The sequence below is a fragment of the Vulpes lagopus genome, chromosome 2, assembly GCF_018345385.1.
Source record: "Vulpes lagopus strain Blue_001 chromosome 2, ASM1834538v1, whole genome shotgun sequence".
Lineage (NCBI taxonomy): Eukaryota > Metazoa > Chordata > Mammalia > Carnivora > Canidae > Vulpes > Vulpes lagopus.
Window position 1 is genome coordinate 114,489,337 of NC_054825.1, and position 18,068 is coordinate 114,507,404.

The 18,068-nt window shown below is 34.7% G+C and overlaps 1 protein-coding gene across 1 annotated transcript in view; it reads left to right on the forward strand.

Annotated features, from left to right (window-relative positions):
* RFX6 (regulatory factor X6) overlaps positions 1 to 18,068 on the forward strand; it is a 54,632-nt gene that overhangs the window by 24,756 nt on the left and 11,808 nt on the right. The window contains exons 7-13 of the mRNA XM_041746744.1: positions 6,655 to 6,762; positions 10,518 to 10,595; positions 10,701 to 10,814; positions 12,715 to 12,764; positions 15,091 to 15,250; positions 16,360 to 16,504; positions 17,701 to 17,810. Of these exons, the coding sequence (XP_041602678.1) occupies positions 6,655 to 6,762; positions 10,518 to 10,595; positions 10,701 to 10,814; positions 12,715 to 12,764; positions 15,091 to 15,250; positions 16,360 to 16,504; positions 17,701 to 17,810 (765 nt within the window). The remainder of the gene's footprint in view (positions 1 to 6,654; positions 6,763 to 10,517; positions 10,596 to 10,700; positions 10,815 to 12,714; positions 12,765 to 15,090; positions 15,251 to 16,359; positions 16,505 to 17,700; positions 17,811 to 18,068) is intronic.

Consider the following 18,068-nt stretch of genomic DNA (forward strand, 5'->3'; position numbering starts at 1 on the left):
ACAATGCATTGTTTATTATTTACCCTACATAGAATGGATTCATTTTTTGATGACTTTCTGGTTTCTCTCAGCATAAGATTTTGTGATTCATCAATGTTGCTGTATATGTAGTTTTAACACCTTTATTTGTACTGCTTATAATATTCCACTGTATGAGAATATCACAATGCATTTATTCATTGCATTCTTGGTGGATTTATTTATTTATTTATTTATTTATTTATTTATTTATTTATTTATTCTTTGCTGAAAAACAATATTCCTATGAATGTCCTCCAGGTGCAGAAGTGGAATTCTAGGTTCTAGGGTATGCTTATGTGTGACTTGACTGGTTAAGATCAAGTTGTTTTCCAAAATGGTTGCATTAATATCTGTCTGTCCAGTTGTGTGTGAGCATGCCTTTTGTTCCACTTTCTCACTGATACTTGGCCTTGAATGACATTTTAGTTCTTGCCAATCCAGTGGCACCTCTGATTTTCATTTGAAAATTTTTTTAATAACTACCATCAAAAAGGTAGGCTTGCATTTTTTTGAATTTTTATTGGCTAGTTCTCTTCTATGAAATATTTGCTCAATTCACATAATTTTTCTATTTTAAAAATCTGATTCTTACTTGATTCTTAGGGGACACCTGGGTGGCTCAGTAATTGAGCGTCTGCCTTTGGCTCAGGGTGTGATTCTGGATTCCTGGGATCAAGTCCCGCATTGGGCTCCTTGCATGGAGCCTGCTTCTCCTCCCTCTGCCTGTGTCTCTGCCTCTCTTTCTGTGTCTCTCATGAATACATAAATAAAATCTTTAAAAATATTTTATTCTTAGGAGTTCTTTATATAGTCTAGATACTAATATCCTATAGGTTATATGTTATAAATAACTTGGTCCGGTTGGTGGTATGGTTCAACATCCTAAAATGCTTTTCAATGAAGATAGTTTTTAATTTTATGGTTAGTGGGGTTTTTTTTTTGTTTCTTGTTTTTAAAAATCTGTGTATAGTACAGATACTAAAATATTTTTTTATATATTCTTCCAAAAGTAGAAAGTTACTCTAACACTTAAGTCCTTATTTCATCTGCAATTTTTTGAATTTTTTTATTGTAAAATACACATAACAAAATTGACTATCTTAATTGTTTTCAAGTACACAGCTCAATGATATTAAATACATTCATATTATTGTGCAACTGTAACCACCATCCATCTACAGAACTCTTTTAACCTTGCAAAACTGAAACGCTATGCTCTTTTTTTTTTTAATTTTTAAAATTTATTTATGATAGTCACAGAGAGAGAGAGAGAGAGAGAGGCAGAGACATAGGCAGAGGGAAAAGCAGGCTCCATGCACCGGGAGCCTGATGTGGGATTCGATCCCGGGTCTCCAGGATTGCGCCCTGGGCCAAAGGCAAGCGCCAAACCACTGCGCCACCCAGGGATCCCCAACGCTATGCTCTTTAACAATAACTCCTCCTTTCCCTTTCCCCCCAACCCCTGAAAACTACCATTTTACTTTGTGTCTCTATAATTAGGACTCCTCTAGGTACCTCATATATGTGGAGTCACATAGTGTTTGTGTTTTTGTGTGCCTTATTTTACTTAGATCATGTCCTCCAGGTTCATTCATGTTGTAGCATGTGTCAGAGTCTCCTTCTTTTTAAAGGCCGAGTAATATTCCATTGCATGTATATACATTTTATTTATTAGTCTGTCAGTGGACACTTGGATTGAATAATACTGCTGTGAACATACGTATACAAATATCTCTTTAAGACCCTGCTTTCAGTTATTTTGGACATATACCCAAAAGAGGAATTACTGCATCATATAGTAATTCCTTATTTAATTTTCTGAGGAACCAGCATACCGTTTTACACAGCAACTATACCATTTTACATTTCTACCAACAGCACATAATCATACACATCCTCATCAACATTTGTTATTTTCTGGTTTTTGTTTGTTTGTTTGTTTGTTTAGTACTGGTCATCCTAACGAGGGTGAAGTGGTATCTTCAATTTATATTTCCCTGATGATTAGTAGTGTTGAATATAATTTCATATGCTTGTTGATTAATACATATCTCCTTTAGAGAAATATCTATTCAAGTCCTTTGTCCATTTTTAAAGCAGATTGTTTGTCTTGTTTTTAAGTTTTACAAATTCTTTTTATGTCCTGGATATTAATCCCATATTAAACATATGCTTTGAGAATACCTTCTTATATTGCATTGATTGCCTTTTTACTCTGCTGACAGCATTCTTTGATGCACAAAGTTTTAAATTTTTATGCAGTCCAATTTGTCTATCTTTGTTTTTGTTGTCATATCTAAGAAATCATTGCCAAATCTAATGTTATGAGGATTTTGCCCTATATTTTCTTCTAAGTGTTGTATAGTTTAGATATGATACTTTAGATATTTGACTCATTTTGAGTTAATTTTTTCATGGTATTAGGGAAAGGCCTATCTCCATTTTTTACATGAGAATTTCCAGTATTTCTAGCACCATTTGTGGAAAATACTGCCTTTTCCTCATTGAATGCCATTGGCAACGTTGTCAAAAATCACTTACCAGTTTTTGTGAGAGTTTATTTCTGGGTGTTCTATTTTGTTCCACTGATCTATATGTATATCTTTGTGTCAGCTCTAGTTTCTTTTGAAGTTTTGAAATCAGGAAATGTGAATTCTCCAACGTGGTTCTTTTTCCAGGTTATTTTTACTATTTGGGGTCTCTTGAAATTCCATGTGAATTTTAGGATGTACTTTTCTATTTCTGCAAAAACCTTTGGGATTTTGCATTGAGTCCATGGGTTGCTTTAGGTACTATTGACATCTTAACAATAAGTTTTCCAATTCATGAACATAGGATGTCTTCTTACTTATGTTTTAATTTCTTTGAGCATTGTTTTGTAATTTCCATTATACAGGTCTATCACCTTCTTAATTCCCATGTATTTTATTGTTTTTGATGCTATTGTAAATAGAATTGTTTTTTAAATTCTTTTCAGATTTTTTTCATGTTGACTGTATCCTGTTACTCTGCTAAATTCACTTAGTATTTCTAACAGGGGTTTTCTTTTTTTCTTTTTTTAAAAGATTTTATTTATTTATTCATGAGAGATACAGATTGAGAGAAAGGCAGAGAGACACAGGCAGAGGGAGAAACAGGCTCCTTTAAGGGAGCTCAATGTGGGACTCGATCCTGGATCTTGGGATCACACCCTGAGCCAAAGGCAGGCACGCAACCACTGAGCCACCCAGGCGTCCCTCTAACAGGATTTTTCTATGGAATCTCTCTGGTTTTCTACATGTAAAATCATATCATCTGCAAACAGAGATAATTTTACTTCTTCCTTTCCAATTTGGATGCATTTTATTTCTTTTTCTTGCCTAAATGTTATGGCTAGGACTTCCAGAACTTTGTTGAATAGAAGTGTGAAAGTGGGCATTCTTGCCTTTTTCCTGATCTTAAGGGAAATACTTTCAATCTTTCACCATTTAATATGATGTTCACTGTGGGTTTTTCATATAGCTTTTATTACATTATTACTTCTATTCCTAGTTTGTTGATTATTATTATTATCAAAGTGTGTCAAACTTTGTGGAATTCAGCAATTGAAATAATCATGTGTTTATTCCTCTTAATCTGTTAAGGTGGTATATTACACTGATTGATTTTTGTGTCAAACCATCCTTGCATTCAAAGAGTAAATCTCACTGGTCATGGTATATAGTCTTTTTAATATGTTCTGATTTAACTTTGTTAGAATTTTGCTGAGGATTTATGTGGGAATCTTCATGAAGTGTATTGGTCTGTTTTTGTGGTTGTTTTTGTTGTCGTTTTTCTTGTGGTGCCCTTGTCTGACTTTGGGATCAAGATCATTTGGCCTCATTGAATGAGTTAGAAAGTGTTCCCTCTTCCTCAATTTTTGGGAAAACTTCAAGAAAGATTCATGTTATTTCTTCTTTCTATGTTTGGTACAATTCACTAGTGAGGCTGTTAGGATCAGAGCCTTTTTGTCAGATTTTTGAATACTGATTCAATTTCCTTACTGGTTATAGATTAATTCATATATTCTCTCTTTTTTGTGATTCAATATTGGTAGAATTTGTATTTCTAGGAGTTTATCCACTTCATCTAGATTGTCCAGCTCGTTGATGTACAGTTGTTCATGTACTCTCAAAATCTTTTCTCAGTAGATTCAGTAGGTTTTCATTTTTTATTTTAGTCATTTGAGTCTCCTCTAATCTTTTTTTAAGTCAATCTACCTATTTGTCAATTTTGAGCTTTTTAAAGAACTAAACTTTGTCATTGATTTTCTTTGTTATGTATTCTCTATTTCATCTATCTCTGCTCTGATCTTAATTATTTCCTATCTTCTGCCCACTTTGGATTTAGTGTGTTCTTTCTTAGTTCCTTAAGTTGTTCATTTAGATTATTGATTTGAGATTTTGATATTTTTTAGATATTTTGATTATTGAATGATTAAGGAAATTTTCTTCTGTTTCTAGCATAGACAGGCAGAGAGAGAGAGAAGTGAATAGTAGTTGAATTTTTGACAAATGCTTTTCCTGTATCAGCTGAAATAATTATATTCTCTATTCCCCTTTTATTCTTCTGTCAGTGTTATTTTAAGCCTAACTTGGTTATGATAGTTCTTATAGATTGCTGGGTTTGGTTTGCTAATATTTTGTTTGGTACTGTTTCAAATATAATAATAACCAAGATTAGCCTATGATTTTTCTTTCTTTTCTTGTCCTTGTTCAGCTTTGGCATAAAAGTTTTCAAATGAATTGGGATGAGCTTCCTCTTTTACACTGTCCGGAAAAAAATCTTTTAAGTTTGAAAATACTGGTTTCCTGAATGCTTGATAAAATTTACTTATTAAAAATTTTCTGAGCCTATTTTTTACCCCCTTTGTGGAAAGATTTTTTATTACTAAGTATATTTGTTAATGGAAATGAGACTATTCTCATATTCCTAACTTAGATTTAAGACAACACTATATATTGACTTTTTTTGTTTGTTTCTGTTTCTCTCTTTTTTCCAATCTCACTAAATTACTTCTTGGGATGAGTAAACATGACTTCCACCCATGAGAAAAGGTATAAGAAAAAGTACAAACTTTCCTAAAATTAGAATTTGAGTGTATTTTTTGTTATGTTTAATCTATCAAATATTAGTTTCATATTTTGCCAAATACTTTTTCTTCCCTTTAAAATTAAATTCTTTATTTTTTGCATTCTATTATTTTCCCAATTTATTGACAGTACCATTCTTTGACAGCACAATGATAGTTCATACTCATAAATGATAAATCCAAGGATTAAAAATCTTTGAAGCATATCTTGAATTATTAAGACTGATTAAATAGAGTGGGTTGGGATTAACTGCTAATATATCGCTTATGATAGTTAATCATGTACATAGTAGTTCTTTATCAATTTCTTAAAATTTATTTAATCGTAATAATTCTTCTCTATCCATACTTGAAAATAAAGGACAGCAAGGATGAAAACTAAAACCTAACCTGAAAGAAATTGATTTCTATTGTACTTTTAATCAGTCAATAAGAATTAAAAATATCTAAAATATGTGCTTTAAGGACTGAAAAGATCTTTCTGATTTGTCATGTAAGTCTGTAATTCTACAAAGGTTGGGAATGGTAAGACAGGGTAGGAACCCAACCTATATAAGTAATAAATGTTTACTATGACAGAGACAGACAAAGAAACACAAAAGCTCTGGAAGAAAATCTAGGAAAACCATGGGAAAGAATGAAATTTTGTCTTTGCCAGGAATACCTTACTTCCTCTACCATAGTCACAATTTCATTCTTTTCCCAAACTTTTTATTACAAACCAGTTTGTTAAAACTTTCTTTGAAGGCCAGGAACAATCAGTTATGACCTGAGGAGACTGATTTGCTGAGGCTCTGATTCTGTCACAAATACACATTCTCCGTTTCTGTGTGGATTTTTTTTTTTTTTTAGGTAAATCAACCCTGCAGAATTATATGTTATTTTTTGTTTGTCATCTTTTCTAATTTTCTGAAAACTACTATAGGTGCACTTTCCCTCAAGGGATTCAAAAGAAGAACATATATCCAAATTTAGGGTGGGGGAAGGTTGAGATTAGAAAGGCCATGGTACTAATTTGGGAAACAAGATTTAGACTCCACTCACAATTCTACCACTAATTATTTCTGACACTCCACAAATTAGTTAACTTCTTATTATCTTGTTTACTTAATCCACAAATGACTTGGTAATCCATCAATGGATTTGGCAATTCTTGATCCTCTTATAGTTAAAATAATTTCAACAGTTCTAAACAGTGGATATCACGAAACTTATGCCACTAACAAATGTGAACTAAAATTAAATTTCTAAAAGCTATGCAAACTGACAAATATTCAAAACTAAAATCCAAAGTAATAGGAAACATATCCTGACAATGAAATTATTTGTGGTTTGGAAACAATAATTCTACTGACATGTCTTGTTTATTCAGTTGAATGATCTAAACAGTTTACCCAAATCTCCTAATTTGTCATGGTTTGCAGAGTGAAGAAGAATGAAATTGTATGGGTTTTTATTGTATTAGAAATACAGTTTGGAGCCAACTAGTTGATAATGACTTCTTCATATTTTTCCAATTATAGGGTGGCTTCACACGTAAATATTCACTAAGCTCAAAAACTGGAACGCTTCTTCCAGAATTCCCTAGTGCACAACACCTCGTGTACCAAGGATGCATTTCTAAAGACAAGGTATCAATTAAAGATACTTCTCTATTGATTTTCTGATATGTTGGTTCCATATCTCAGTTTGCTGGGAATCTGATGGCACTTGCAGGAAGCAGTCAGAAATCTGCATAATCAAACGTAATTGACTGATTTATAGGAGGGACAAATGTTTACTAACATTGATTAAACACTTTCCAATTAATTATTTACCATCTGCATGATAGTATGTAATCAGAAGTTGGTAAAAGAAATCTCAAAAGACCAAAGATGATTTTTTATTTAAAACTCAGTATCACGGAAGAAAAGACTAGAATGTGTCTATCACATGTGGTTTCTTTAATTATAAGCTTTATTTTTTTATTAACTCTGTATAATTTTAGTAAATAGTCATTAGGCACATCTCTAAGACAGAATTTGTTCCAAGAGTTGAGGGGGAGATACCTAGATGAATGCAAGGACTGTACTAGAAGTTGACAAAGATTCCTTTCCATTGGAAAATTGTGTGCTCCCTGTATTTGCAATTTTTTTGAAAGTTAAGAAAGAAATAGTTTCATAGGATTCACTTTATACATAAACCTCAGTGTGACTTTTCAATGCTTATATGTAAAATCTAAGAGTAAATCCTGTATTTCTGAACTTCTAAATTCATTTGCTTAGTATCTACTGAATAACTAAGAGCTCCTGCTATTAGTATTAAGCCAAGGCATAATGATTTCTACATTCTTCTTTCAACTGAAGTTGGTTTTTCATTAGTATTTAAGGAAAATATTTTTTTAAAGATTTATTTACTCACTTTAGAGAGAGAGAAAGCACATGAGCAGCAGGAGGGGCAAAGAGAGAAGGAGGAAAAATCTTAAGAAGACTCGGAGCTGAGCAGGGAGCCCATGGTAGGGCCAGTCTCAAACTGATCTCATAGCTCTGAGATCATGACCTGAGAGGAAACCAAGAGTAGGACATTTAACCAACTGTGCCACCCCGGGGGCCCCTTAAGGAAAATATCTTTAATATATGTTAAGTCAGTTCATATTCTTGAGGTGCAAAGACAGCACCTCAGGGGAATATGAGTAACTAATGTCCAACTGATTAGCAGTGGGCTTTCTGTGGAAACTGGCAATAAAATAACACATTGATAAAAAGATCTATTGGCAAATAAGTAGAGATGCACAGTAGCTTCCAGGGTTCATTCTGAGGATCTACTCTTCCTGTTAAGAACAGGCAAAATATTGAATGTAATTCTCAGATGCTGATTCCAAGCAAGTCTCCTGAATATGTCCACTTTCTACTATTCTCCTCTCCCATCACATTTCTCAATGTTATCACATCTTTTTTTTTTTTTACCTTATAGATAATATGTGATATTATGACTTCAGATTTGAGACATCTCCAGGACATGCTGACATGTAGCAGTCTGTGGGGAAGCCTGTGGAAATCAGTGGCACTCTAGGGAACATGGTTCTTTGGGGGAGGGCATGGTTGAGTCCCCTTCGTGGAGAGAATTGCTTACATGCAGACATATCATGAAGATGTTTGCTATGTAAATATGCCCTCTGAGAGAGAGGGACAGGGAGGGCAACAAAGGGAAAAGGAGAAGTGAGGACATGTTCCATTAGTTTATTGCAGTTTCTCTACTAGTCTCCGAGGAATTCCTTACCTGTCCACTGGAAACTGGTCTGGAGATCATTTCTTACTCAGATATCAGGATGCTTAAGTAACACCTGGTTTCTGAGTTCATTCCCAGTGGTCCTCATCATGAGCACTAGGGACAAGCACTTCTCTTTGTCCCTTGAAGATAGCTGGACCCTGCTTTTTACCTTCGTAGCCAGTAGCCAAGTTCCCCAGGTAACTTGGCAGTTTCTAGCAAGAAGGGTGAGGCTGAAGTTAAGCACTTTAGGCATCTGCCTTTTTGAAGCAGAAAGGATGGGACTTCCCAGTGAGAAGTGGATCCCAGTGAGGTGGGGGCTGGGGCCACTTTCTGCCTCATCATCATGTCACTCAAGGCAGTTGCCATGCCTCACCACATACTCAAGAACTTTTCTCGGGATAAACTTGGCCTCTGCTCCTGCCCTCTATAACCATGGTGTCTGGTCTCAGAACAGTGGGCATAATTATGTTTAGAAGTAAAAGTATGCTACAATAAAAAATTATTGTCCTAAGACCATGTAAATATTAAATAAGCAAATGGAGCAACAATAGAAAGATTAAAAACTTTTGCTGATTTGTATATCAATGAGTATAAATATATGGAAATGCCTGTGAGGATAGAAGCTTCCTTGTACTTCGGTAGGTTTCAGGAATCAAAGGGCTAATTTTTGACAGCAGTTACGAATTCCTTTCTATTTTTCATACTGTCCTTATCCTTATTTTAAAAAATATGTCTTGGCAACCTTTCTAAAAATATAATATCATTGCCTAAACTGTAGAGCATGTCTCGGTTGCACCAATGGTGATATATTCTGCTAGAGGTGCCTTACCTCCTTGCAGGGAGATTAGTAATTTGCACGTCACTGTGATACAGCCTTGAGCTAAACCACAAAGATGTGTGCTGTCACTAGGCTGTAAGAATAGAGGCTGGAGAGCAGAGGGTTAGACTAGGACACCCCTGTCACCATCACTACCCTAGTTACTGTCAGGATAAAAATAGCTCCAGCGGTCAACATGTATTATGGATTATTCCAACCACTCTGCACGTGTTACTTTGTTTAGTCTTCATAACAGCCCTATTAGAAACTTACTGTTATTATCATCTCTGTTTTCCAGATGAAGAATTTAAAACACGCAAATGTTAATGTAGCTTGCTTGACATCAAATAGCTAGTAAGTGACAGATCAGAGCTGTGTATTCAATCCAGGTAGTAGTCCATGGGCAAAGCTCACACCTGTAACCCCTGAACCATGTTCTCATTCACTTAGACTATACAGCTGGCAACAGGGAGTCATATTTCTAGCTTATAAAATACATTTGGATTTGAATATTACTAATTTGTTAAAACACTATTTAGTTCTAATCCATTGCAAATTTTAGAATATTTTTACAACTTTTTAGCTATGCTATCCAAATGTCTGTGGTAACATGGAAACAGAGACACCCCCCACTCCCTGCATAATAGACACCATTTAAATCTTTTTTGGGTAAATTTGCAAGTCACTTGATATTACTAATTTCAGGTAATAGCTAGTAGGATCTTACTGTGTATCAGGCCCTGCTCTATGTGCACCAAATCTTATTTAATCCTCTTCATGCCATGTGGGTAATATATGATTCATACCCTGCTTAAAGAGAAAAAGCTTAGGGTTCAGAGACAGAGCAGCATGTGCACAGGAGTGCAGGGAACTGGGTGCTCCATTTTCGCTGACAGAACCCGATTTGGAAACCGCTATGCCACACTGCCCAAGCACCCACTTAATACAAAAACTCTGTGAAGAGGTGATGCCTTTTACCATTTTATGTTTATTTCTGCAGCCAAAGGTAATTTTCTTCTTAGGTAGAAAAATACGTTGCTTTGGCTCCCAGCTCCCTGCACTGTCACCTGTTTCATCATTCATGGGACGTCATACCATAATTGTCTGTTTGCTTGCCTTTTTCCTTTCACAAGCAGTAAGCTCCTGGAAATAAGGACTGTACCTTTGTTTTTGGTTCCTCGACATAGAGCACAATTCCTGGTACATAACAGGAGCTTAGGAAAATGCATGCTGAATAAGAGAATGAACAAATGAATGAATAAATAAATGAAGGCAGGGTTGAAAAGACTCTTCGGTTAAGCGTTTTCTTCCTTGAAATAGGTTGATACCCTCATAATGATGTATAAAACTCACTGCCAGTGCATCCTGGACAATGCAATTAATGGAAACTTTGAAGAGGTAAGGGTGACAAAGAATGCTTTGCTGCTCATATTCTTGTCCTGTTCTTTATGAGCTTGTGTTAAGGAAGGATCTTAATGTATATGCTTTTTGCTTTATAACTAGATCCAGCATTTCTTACTACACTTTTGGCAAGGAATGCCTGATCATCTTCTTCCCCTGCTCGAAAACCCTGTTATCATTGACATTTTCTGTGTTTGTGACTCAATTCTTTATAAGGTAAGCTCCTTGGGGTGTCTTAAACGTGAACCACGTATTTTTTTTTTAATGAGCATTCTGTCTAAATGTTTCCATTATATTTTCAATACACTTGTTATTTCTGGCTGGAGATACGATATTATTTTTTCTGATGAGAAAGCAATATTTAATAAGTACGTATTTAATAGGTACGTATTTTAATGTAAGTGTACATTCAAACAAAATCCATCACCGTTTACGTTTGTCTGCATTTACCTGTGAAAGTGTCATGAGGAGAGCAAAAGCTTTCCTTTTATTTATTTATTTAGTTTTAATTTTTAAAAAGATTTTATTTGTTTATTCATGAGAGACACAGAGAGAGAACAGCAGAGACACAGGGAGGGGGAGAAGCAGGCTCCGTGCAGGGAGCCCGATGCAGGACTCAATCCAAGGACTCCAGGATCACACCCTGAACCAAAGGCTAGACACTCAACTGCTGAGTCACCTGGGCATCCCAAAAACTTTTCTTTTAAAACATGATCTGAGTTAGCAAGAAAACCCAAACTAGAATCCCGTTAAGCATTTAGCAAATAAAATCCTCCTCAATTAGTTGCTACTATTAGGATCTCAGCCTTGCAGAGAAGTGAAGCAGAAGCTAGTTGAACTCAGACCAGAAATAACTTCGCTCACCAAGAACTGGTAGGTAGGCTTGAGCCAGAATGGGGAGCCCCGTATTTTCATCCTCTGTCCAGTCCTCCCTCATTACAAAATAAGAGGATGGAGCAAGTGCAGTATATTCTCTACCTTTTGTTCAAGATCACATGGAAGAAGAACGAAGGAGAGGAAGGATTGTCTCATTCTGGGGGGTTGGAATATCTTTATTTAGAGGGAAAAGGTTTAGTTTGCAGTAACTGATTGCAGTGCTTAAGACCTGAAGAAGTAACCAGAAAAGGGAAATAAGGCGGCTCCTAGAGAGGGCATAAGAAAAGACCCAGGGCTCAAGCATACACATTTATCACTATCAAAGTAAAGCTGTTTGGACTCTCATTCAGTACCTCTAAGAAATATCCTTACACGTATTCTTTTTCTCTTTTCTTTACAAACGGTCTGGGTTTTTTTGTTTTTTGTTTTTGTTTTTGTTTTGAGTCCAACATGAAAGTACTGAATTTAAGGACCTTGAAAATGAACTAAGTTTTCCGTCCTCATAGGGGACCCAGAGAGGCACAGTAGAATGAGTTTCTGCAAGTCTTCATTCCATCTTCTAAAGGGTGGTCGGCTTTTAGTCTATAAAACAGCACATGATTACCAAGGTCAATTCATTGGTAACGAACATACTGGCATATACATTTCTGTCTCATACACATGCAATACATGTGCATTTTGCTAGTAGGATATACAGGCCTTTGTAGATTAGTGTCTATCCACATTTTGAAATATCTTTTCCTCTAGACCTCTTGGTCCTCTTTGTCAGGCTGGACCACTCAGTTTACCAGCCAGCCTTGTGGATCTACATTGCTCATAGCCTATTCTGTCCCCACCTCCTTATTTATTCTAGTTTTTCTTGAGCTGGGATCAGTGAGCATTACCTACTTTTCTTCAGGTCCTACCCATCTCATTCCTAAGTCTAGCCCTTTCTTTCTGTATCCTTTCTGTTCTGACAATTAACTCTCCAGACCCAGTGTATTAGTGGTACTTGTTTAACCTACTATTGCAATGTTTCTAGGTCCCCCACCCTGCCATTCCACCTTTCTTACACACACACACACACACACACACACACACACCTCACACATACATTCATTTTAGAGGTAAAAATGTAACCTCCTGAAATGAGTTAATATATTATTCTCTAGAAAGCTGGGAATAAAAATTAATTGACAACTAAGTGTCTTTCTACAAAAATACTAAGAATTTATGTTAACTCTCTTTTGCTGTGATTAAGGTTCTTACAGATGTACTCATTCCTGCAACAATGCAAGAAATGCCTGAAAGGTAGGTTCAGTTAATAAAATGTGATAGTTTCTTACTGTAGGGTTTAACCCTACCCATTGTATTAAAATAAAACATTAAATAGAAATTCATTCGTTTATCAAGATTATTTTCCTGCTCCTGTCCCTTTGTATTAGCTAGAAGATGTGCCTCAATCCTTATATTCAAACCTTGATGAACATAATTGATGGAACAATCCTGAAATCCTTTTAATCTGAGAGATGTCCAAGTGGAAAATAAATATTTAGGTGTCATTGCCCTTGAAATACTGAGAAGTTCTTCAATGGAAACTGGCCAGAGGAAGATAAATGGGGGTAATTGATGGAAAATAACCACAGTGATAAAAATTATAAGAACTTTTTAAATCTTTATTATTAACTTTGGTCTTAACTGCAAAATCAGAAGGTAGCATAATGGACTTACCACCTTCTTTTAACAAAGGAATAAGATCTCAAATAGACTGTATTCTCCATCCAGGGGAGTTTGTACCTTTTGATCCCTTTCACCCATTTTGCCCCCACCCGTGTCTTCTCTGGCAACTGATGACAGATGGTACCTAGACTGTTGTGGTGATCAATTCACAATGTATACAAATTTCAAATCACTATGTTGTACCCATGAAACTAATACAATGTTTGTCAATTATACTTCAATTAAAAAAATCTCGAAATGATGCCTGAAGATTTTTCGCAAAATCTTTCTGATGTGTGAACAGTAAAAACTTGAAAATAAAAAGCCAAATTTTTCTTTGTAAACAAAGTCTAATGAAAAAGTTAAATTTATTTTAGTATTCTGGGGCATAAATATGTGTCAGATGGACATAGTTGATGCTCAGTAAATGCATAATGATTGATAAAAGAAACTTTTGAATTATTTTTTCCTATAGATTATTTTATTTATTTATATAATAGTATTGTTCTGATCAGTAGTTTTTTCAGTTATCAATATGTAATCTTTAAACATATAATCTGAGCTCTAAATTAAGTACTCTTAATACTTCCATGTCACAGCAGAATGGCTGTACTTAATTAGTGGCAGATCTCCAGCCATGCAACTAATAGTAATAATAGCTGGCCTTTATTAAACATAATATGGGCTTTGAGACTACATAAATTATTTCACTTAATTCCTACAACCAGCCTGAAGTGACTATTTATGTATTTATTTCTTAAGTATGCAAATTGTTCATTGTAGAAAATGAAAAAAAAATGGGTAAATGCATTAAAAAAAAAACCACTCATAATCTCTCCAAATTCGTAATGTCTTAGGTTATTATCTCATAGACTTTTCTAAGAATATCTGTAAATATATAAAGTCTTTAACGGAATCATAGTATATATACTAGTGTGGTATACTGTGAAAATCTTTCATATCAACAAATATAGATCAATGTTATCTGTTTAAATGGTTGCATAGATTTCCAGCATCTGAAAAATACTATATTTAACTAATTCCTTATCATTGAACAATTTATTTTTTAAAAACACAACTTGTCGGACTATTTCCCAGTAGCTATTATGATCCCATATTCACAAATGAGGAAACTGGCAGCAGAATGAAGTTATGCCCAGAGTCAGTTAACTCGTAAGAAACAGAGCCAGAATTTTAACTGAGGGCTATTGAACTCTGCTTCAGTCTTTTTCCTGTATCATGTTACTGCTTGCCAGTGTGTGCGCAGCATCCCAAATGTAAATTTAGATCTGTTTTGTTGAGATATAGTGTATAGATTGTTGACTGATTTTTAAATTTTTGTGTTTACATATAAATGTTTGTGTATATACACAACCAACATTTGCAGTTTTCTAAATAGGGTCCTATAGTACATTTTTGATAATGTATCCCACAGTTATATTTGGATTATAGGAATAGGTTACTAGGAACTAATGGTAAATACCTGAAATGAAATTATGATCCCTATGTGATGTCTGTCAAGAAGCCAAGATATGCAAAATCAGGTGCATACTTACATTTTCCCAGAAATATTTTATAGAAAGTGACTGAACCATGAGCTAATATTAATAATAAGGTATTATTTATTGGTTACCCTCTGTATACCAGATTTGACTGGATAAATTTCCATGAATTATTTATATATAATAATCTTGTGATATAGATACTAATCTTATTCTTATTTACTAGATGAAAACAGAGCTTGAAGCAATTGAGTATTTTGACCAAGGAGATAAATGGCAGACCTAGGTTGAATCTATCTGACTTCAAAGTCATGTTCTTGGAATCATAGAATAACAGTATACCTCCGTTAAACTGCATTTACGTAATGCATTTTAAACAATTTAGCATTTAATATGTAATGTTTTTTTGTGTGTAGCTTATTAGCAGATATAAGGAATTTTGCTAAAAATTGGGAACAGTGGGTTGTTTCATCCTTGGAAAACTTGCCAGAAGCTCTAACTGATAAGAAGATACCTATTGTGCGAAGATTTGTATCTTCCCTGAAAAGACAAACATCTTTCTTACACCTTGCTCAGGTATGTTGGTATTTGAGTGATCAAATAAAAAATGAATTATCAGGTAGCAGAATAAGAAATTTTGAGATTGGAGACCAAGTAGAAAATAATTAAATGCAATGTGAGACCTCAGAGTGAATGCTAGGACAAAACAAAACAAAACAAAAAACAAAAAACAAACCATTAGTGGGAAAATTGAATTACTACCAGTTTTGTAGCATGCTGATTTCCTGATTTTGGCAATAAACAATGGTTAGGTAAGATGATAAAATTAGGAAAAGCTGAACATTTGGAAATATTTTGCATTCTCTTTGCAACTTTTTTAAAATAAATTTAATATTATTTCAGAATAAAAAGTCAGAAACCACAAAGCTTCTGAAAGCAGTGTAATATGCAAAACTATTAGCTATATGAATCCAGTTAATAAAAGATTAAAGTTGTGAGGACTGAGCCCATGTGATATTTGATGTTGTGAAACCCACAAACCACACATTTTAAACTAACTACAAATTTGGCTGTCTTACATAGGGTGAAAATGTAATTCTTAAATCACTGTTTGTATGTTTGTATATCATTAAAATATACTTTCCATCCTCTCACATGATTGTTTGCTTTGAAAAAATTTCTAGTTCTCTAAATTTTTTTTTTATAATTTTTTTTTTAATTTTTATTTATTTATGATAGTCACAGAGAGATAGAGAGAGAGGCAGAGACACAGGCAGAGGGAGAAGCAGGCTCCATGCACCGGGAGCCCGACGTGGGATTCGATCCCGGGTCTCCAGGATCGCGCCCTGGGCCAAAGGCAGGCGCCAAACCGCTGTGCCACCCAGGGATCCCTAGTTCTCTAAATTTTAAAAGGCTTGGTTGGGCTAGTTCCAGATAAGAAATGTAACATTGTGAAATCCTAATTGTATGATCATGGATAAGAAATTCATTTTCTAATTTCAAAAATAGTTTTCAAAGCTATAACAGAGATGATCATGAGTTTCAACTATTGCTTTTAGTTTCAAAATGAGGAAACATTTATGATACTCTTCTCTCAAGGAACTATTTTTCTAGAAGCCAAAACTTTCCTTTAGATAGACTATCAATAATATGGTTTAGTGTCTATTTTTACTTTCTTTATGCAGATCGCCAGACCAGCTCTCTTTGACCAGCATGTTGTGAATTCTATGGTATCTGATATTGAAAAGGTTGACTTGAATAGTATTGGATCACAGGCCCTTCTCACCATTTCTGGCAGCACAGACACTGAGTCTGATATCTACACTGAACGTAAGTTTAGAGCTGGGTTTCCCAACCTTGGCACTGTTGATTTTTTGGGCTGGATAAGTCTTTGATGGGGTGGGGTTGGCACCTAAGGGGACCTGTAGTCCCCTTAGACTACAAAATATCTGTTTGATAAACCTTGGTTTATAGAAACCTTTTAATTTAAAAAAATTGTCTTGTACTTGAAAACAGTTGTAGCTACAGAACTTTGGAAAACCTGGAAAGTATAAAACATATTAAGAGGAAAATAAAAGCCATTCATAATCTCATTGCCTAGATATAACCTGGAAATAATGAAAATGTTTTTTAGTATTGTGGGTTTTCTTCCAGTTTTACATTACCTTCGTACACATTTCTGTGTGTTTTACACTCTTAGCATCATATGGTATATAATGGATATCAAAATAATATGTCAACCCAATACTGTTTTTCAAAGCAGAAATTCCCTGCTCAAGTTTGGACCATCTGACAGAGGTTACCCAGCCAATATGCATGACTAGACAACCAGACTCTGTTTTCAAGGGATAGCAATCCATTCTTTCCCCGCTCTCTCTCTGAAAGGACAAGAAGTGCAGCTTCTGATAGGCTGTTGCACAAATGATGGGCTGCTCTCTGGGGTGGTCCAACATCAGCCCTTCTTTCCATTTCCTAGCATAAAATTATATTAGCCTTTGGGATTCAGTAAACTTCAAACTCTTTAATAAGTGATAGCCCTAAATGGCCCCTTTAATTTTTACAAGGTAAAAGATTATTCATGTAAGTGGCTCGATTTCACAGTGCAAAATTTTTTCCTAAAGGTAAAGGACAGTTGAAAAAGCAGGAAATCAGCAACTTTAGCTTAGTCATTCATTAGCTTTCAATGAATCTATTGCATTTAATGAAAGCTTTAGATTCAGACTGAATAATCAATTGCAAATGACAACTTACTGTTTCCCGGGGTATACATACTTATATAATATATAGCCCATATTTCAGTGTGTACCAAGATACATATAGTTATTATTAAAAATTTTGAAGAATAAAAAACTAAGGATTTTTGTGTTACTTGTTCTCAGGATATGAAATAATTTGGCACATTTAATTTCACCTGTCTTTCCCTTTTATGCATAAAATTCTTAGTGATTTCTAGTTTTAGGTTTTCTCTTGGATTCAAAGTAGAGTAATGATCTGGTGTTCTGTTTTGTTTTGTTTTAATGTGGTAGATGACTCTATCACAGTGTTCCAAGAACTGAAAGATCTTCTTAAGAAGAATGCCACTGTGGAGGCTTTTATTGAATGGTTGGATACCGTGGTAGAGCAGAGAGTTATTAAGGTATTTTCAATGATAGGTTCACAAAATAGAACTTTTGTTAATGGTAAATGCTAAACTGGCTGTAATTTCTTGAGTGGTGGGGGAGGGATGGTTGTGTGTAAAAATGCTTTGAAGAGCTTTTGAAGACTTGCAAATAAGGTGGCCCAAATATCAATTTAGGAATAGGCCAGATTTGAGAGTGTTGGGTTCTATTCTAGAACTCTAGAATAGAGTTCTATTTGTCTTTTCTTGACAAAGGACTGCCAGATATTATGCCTT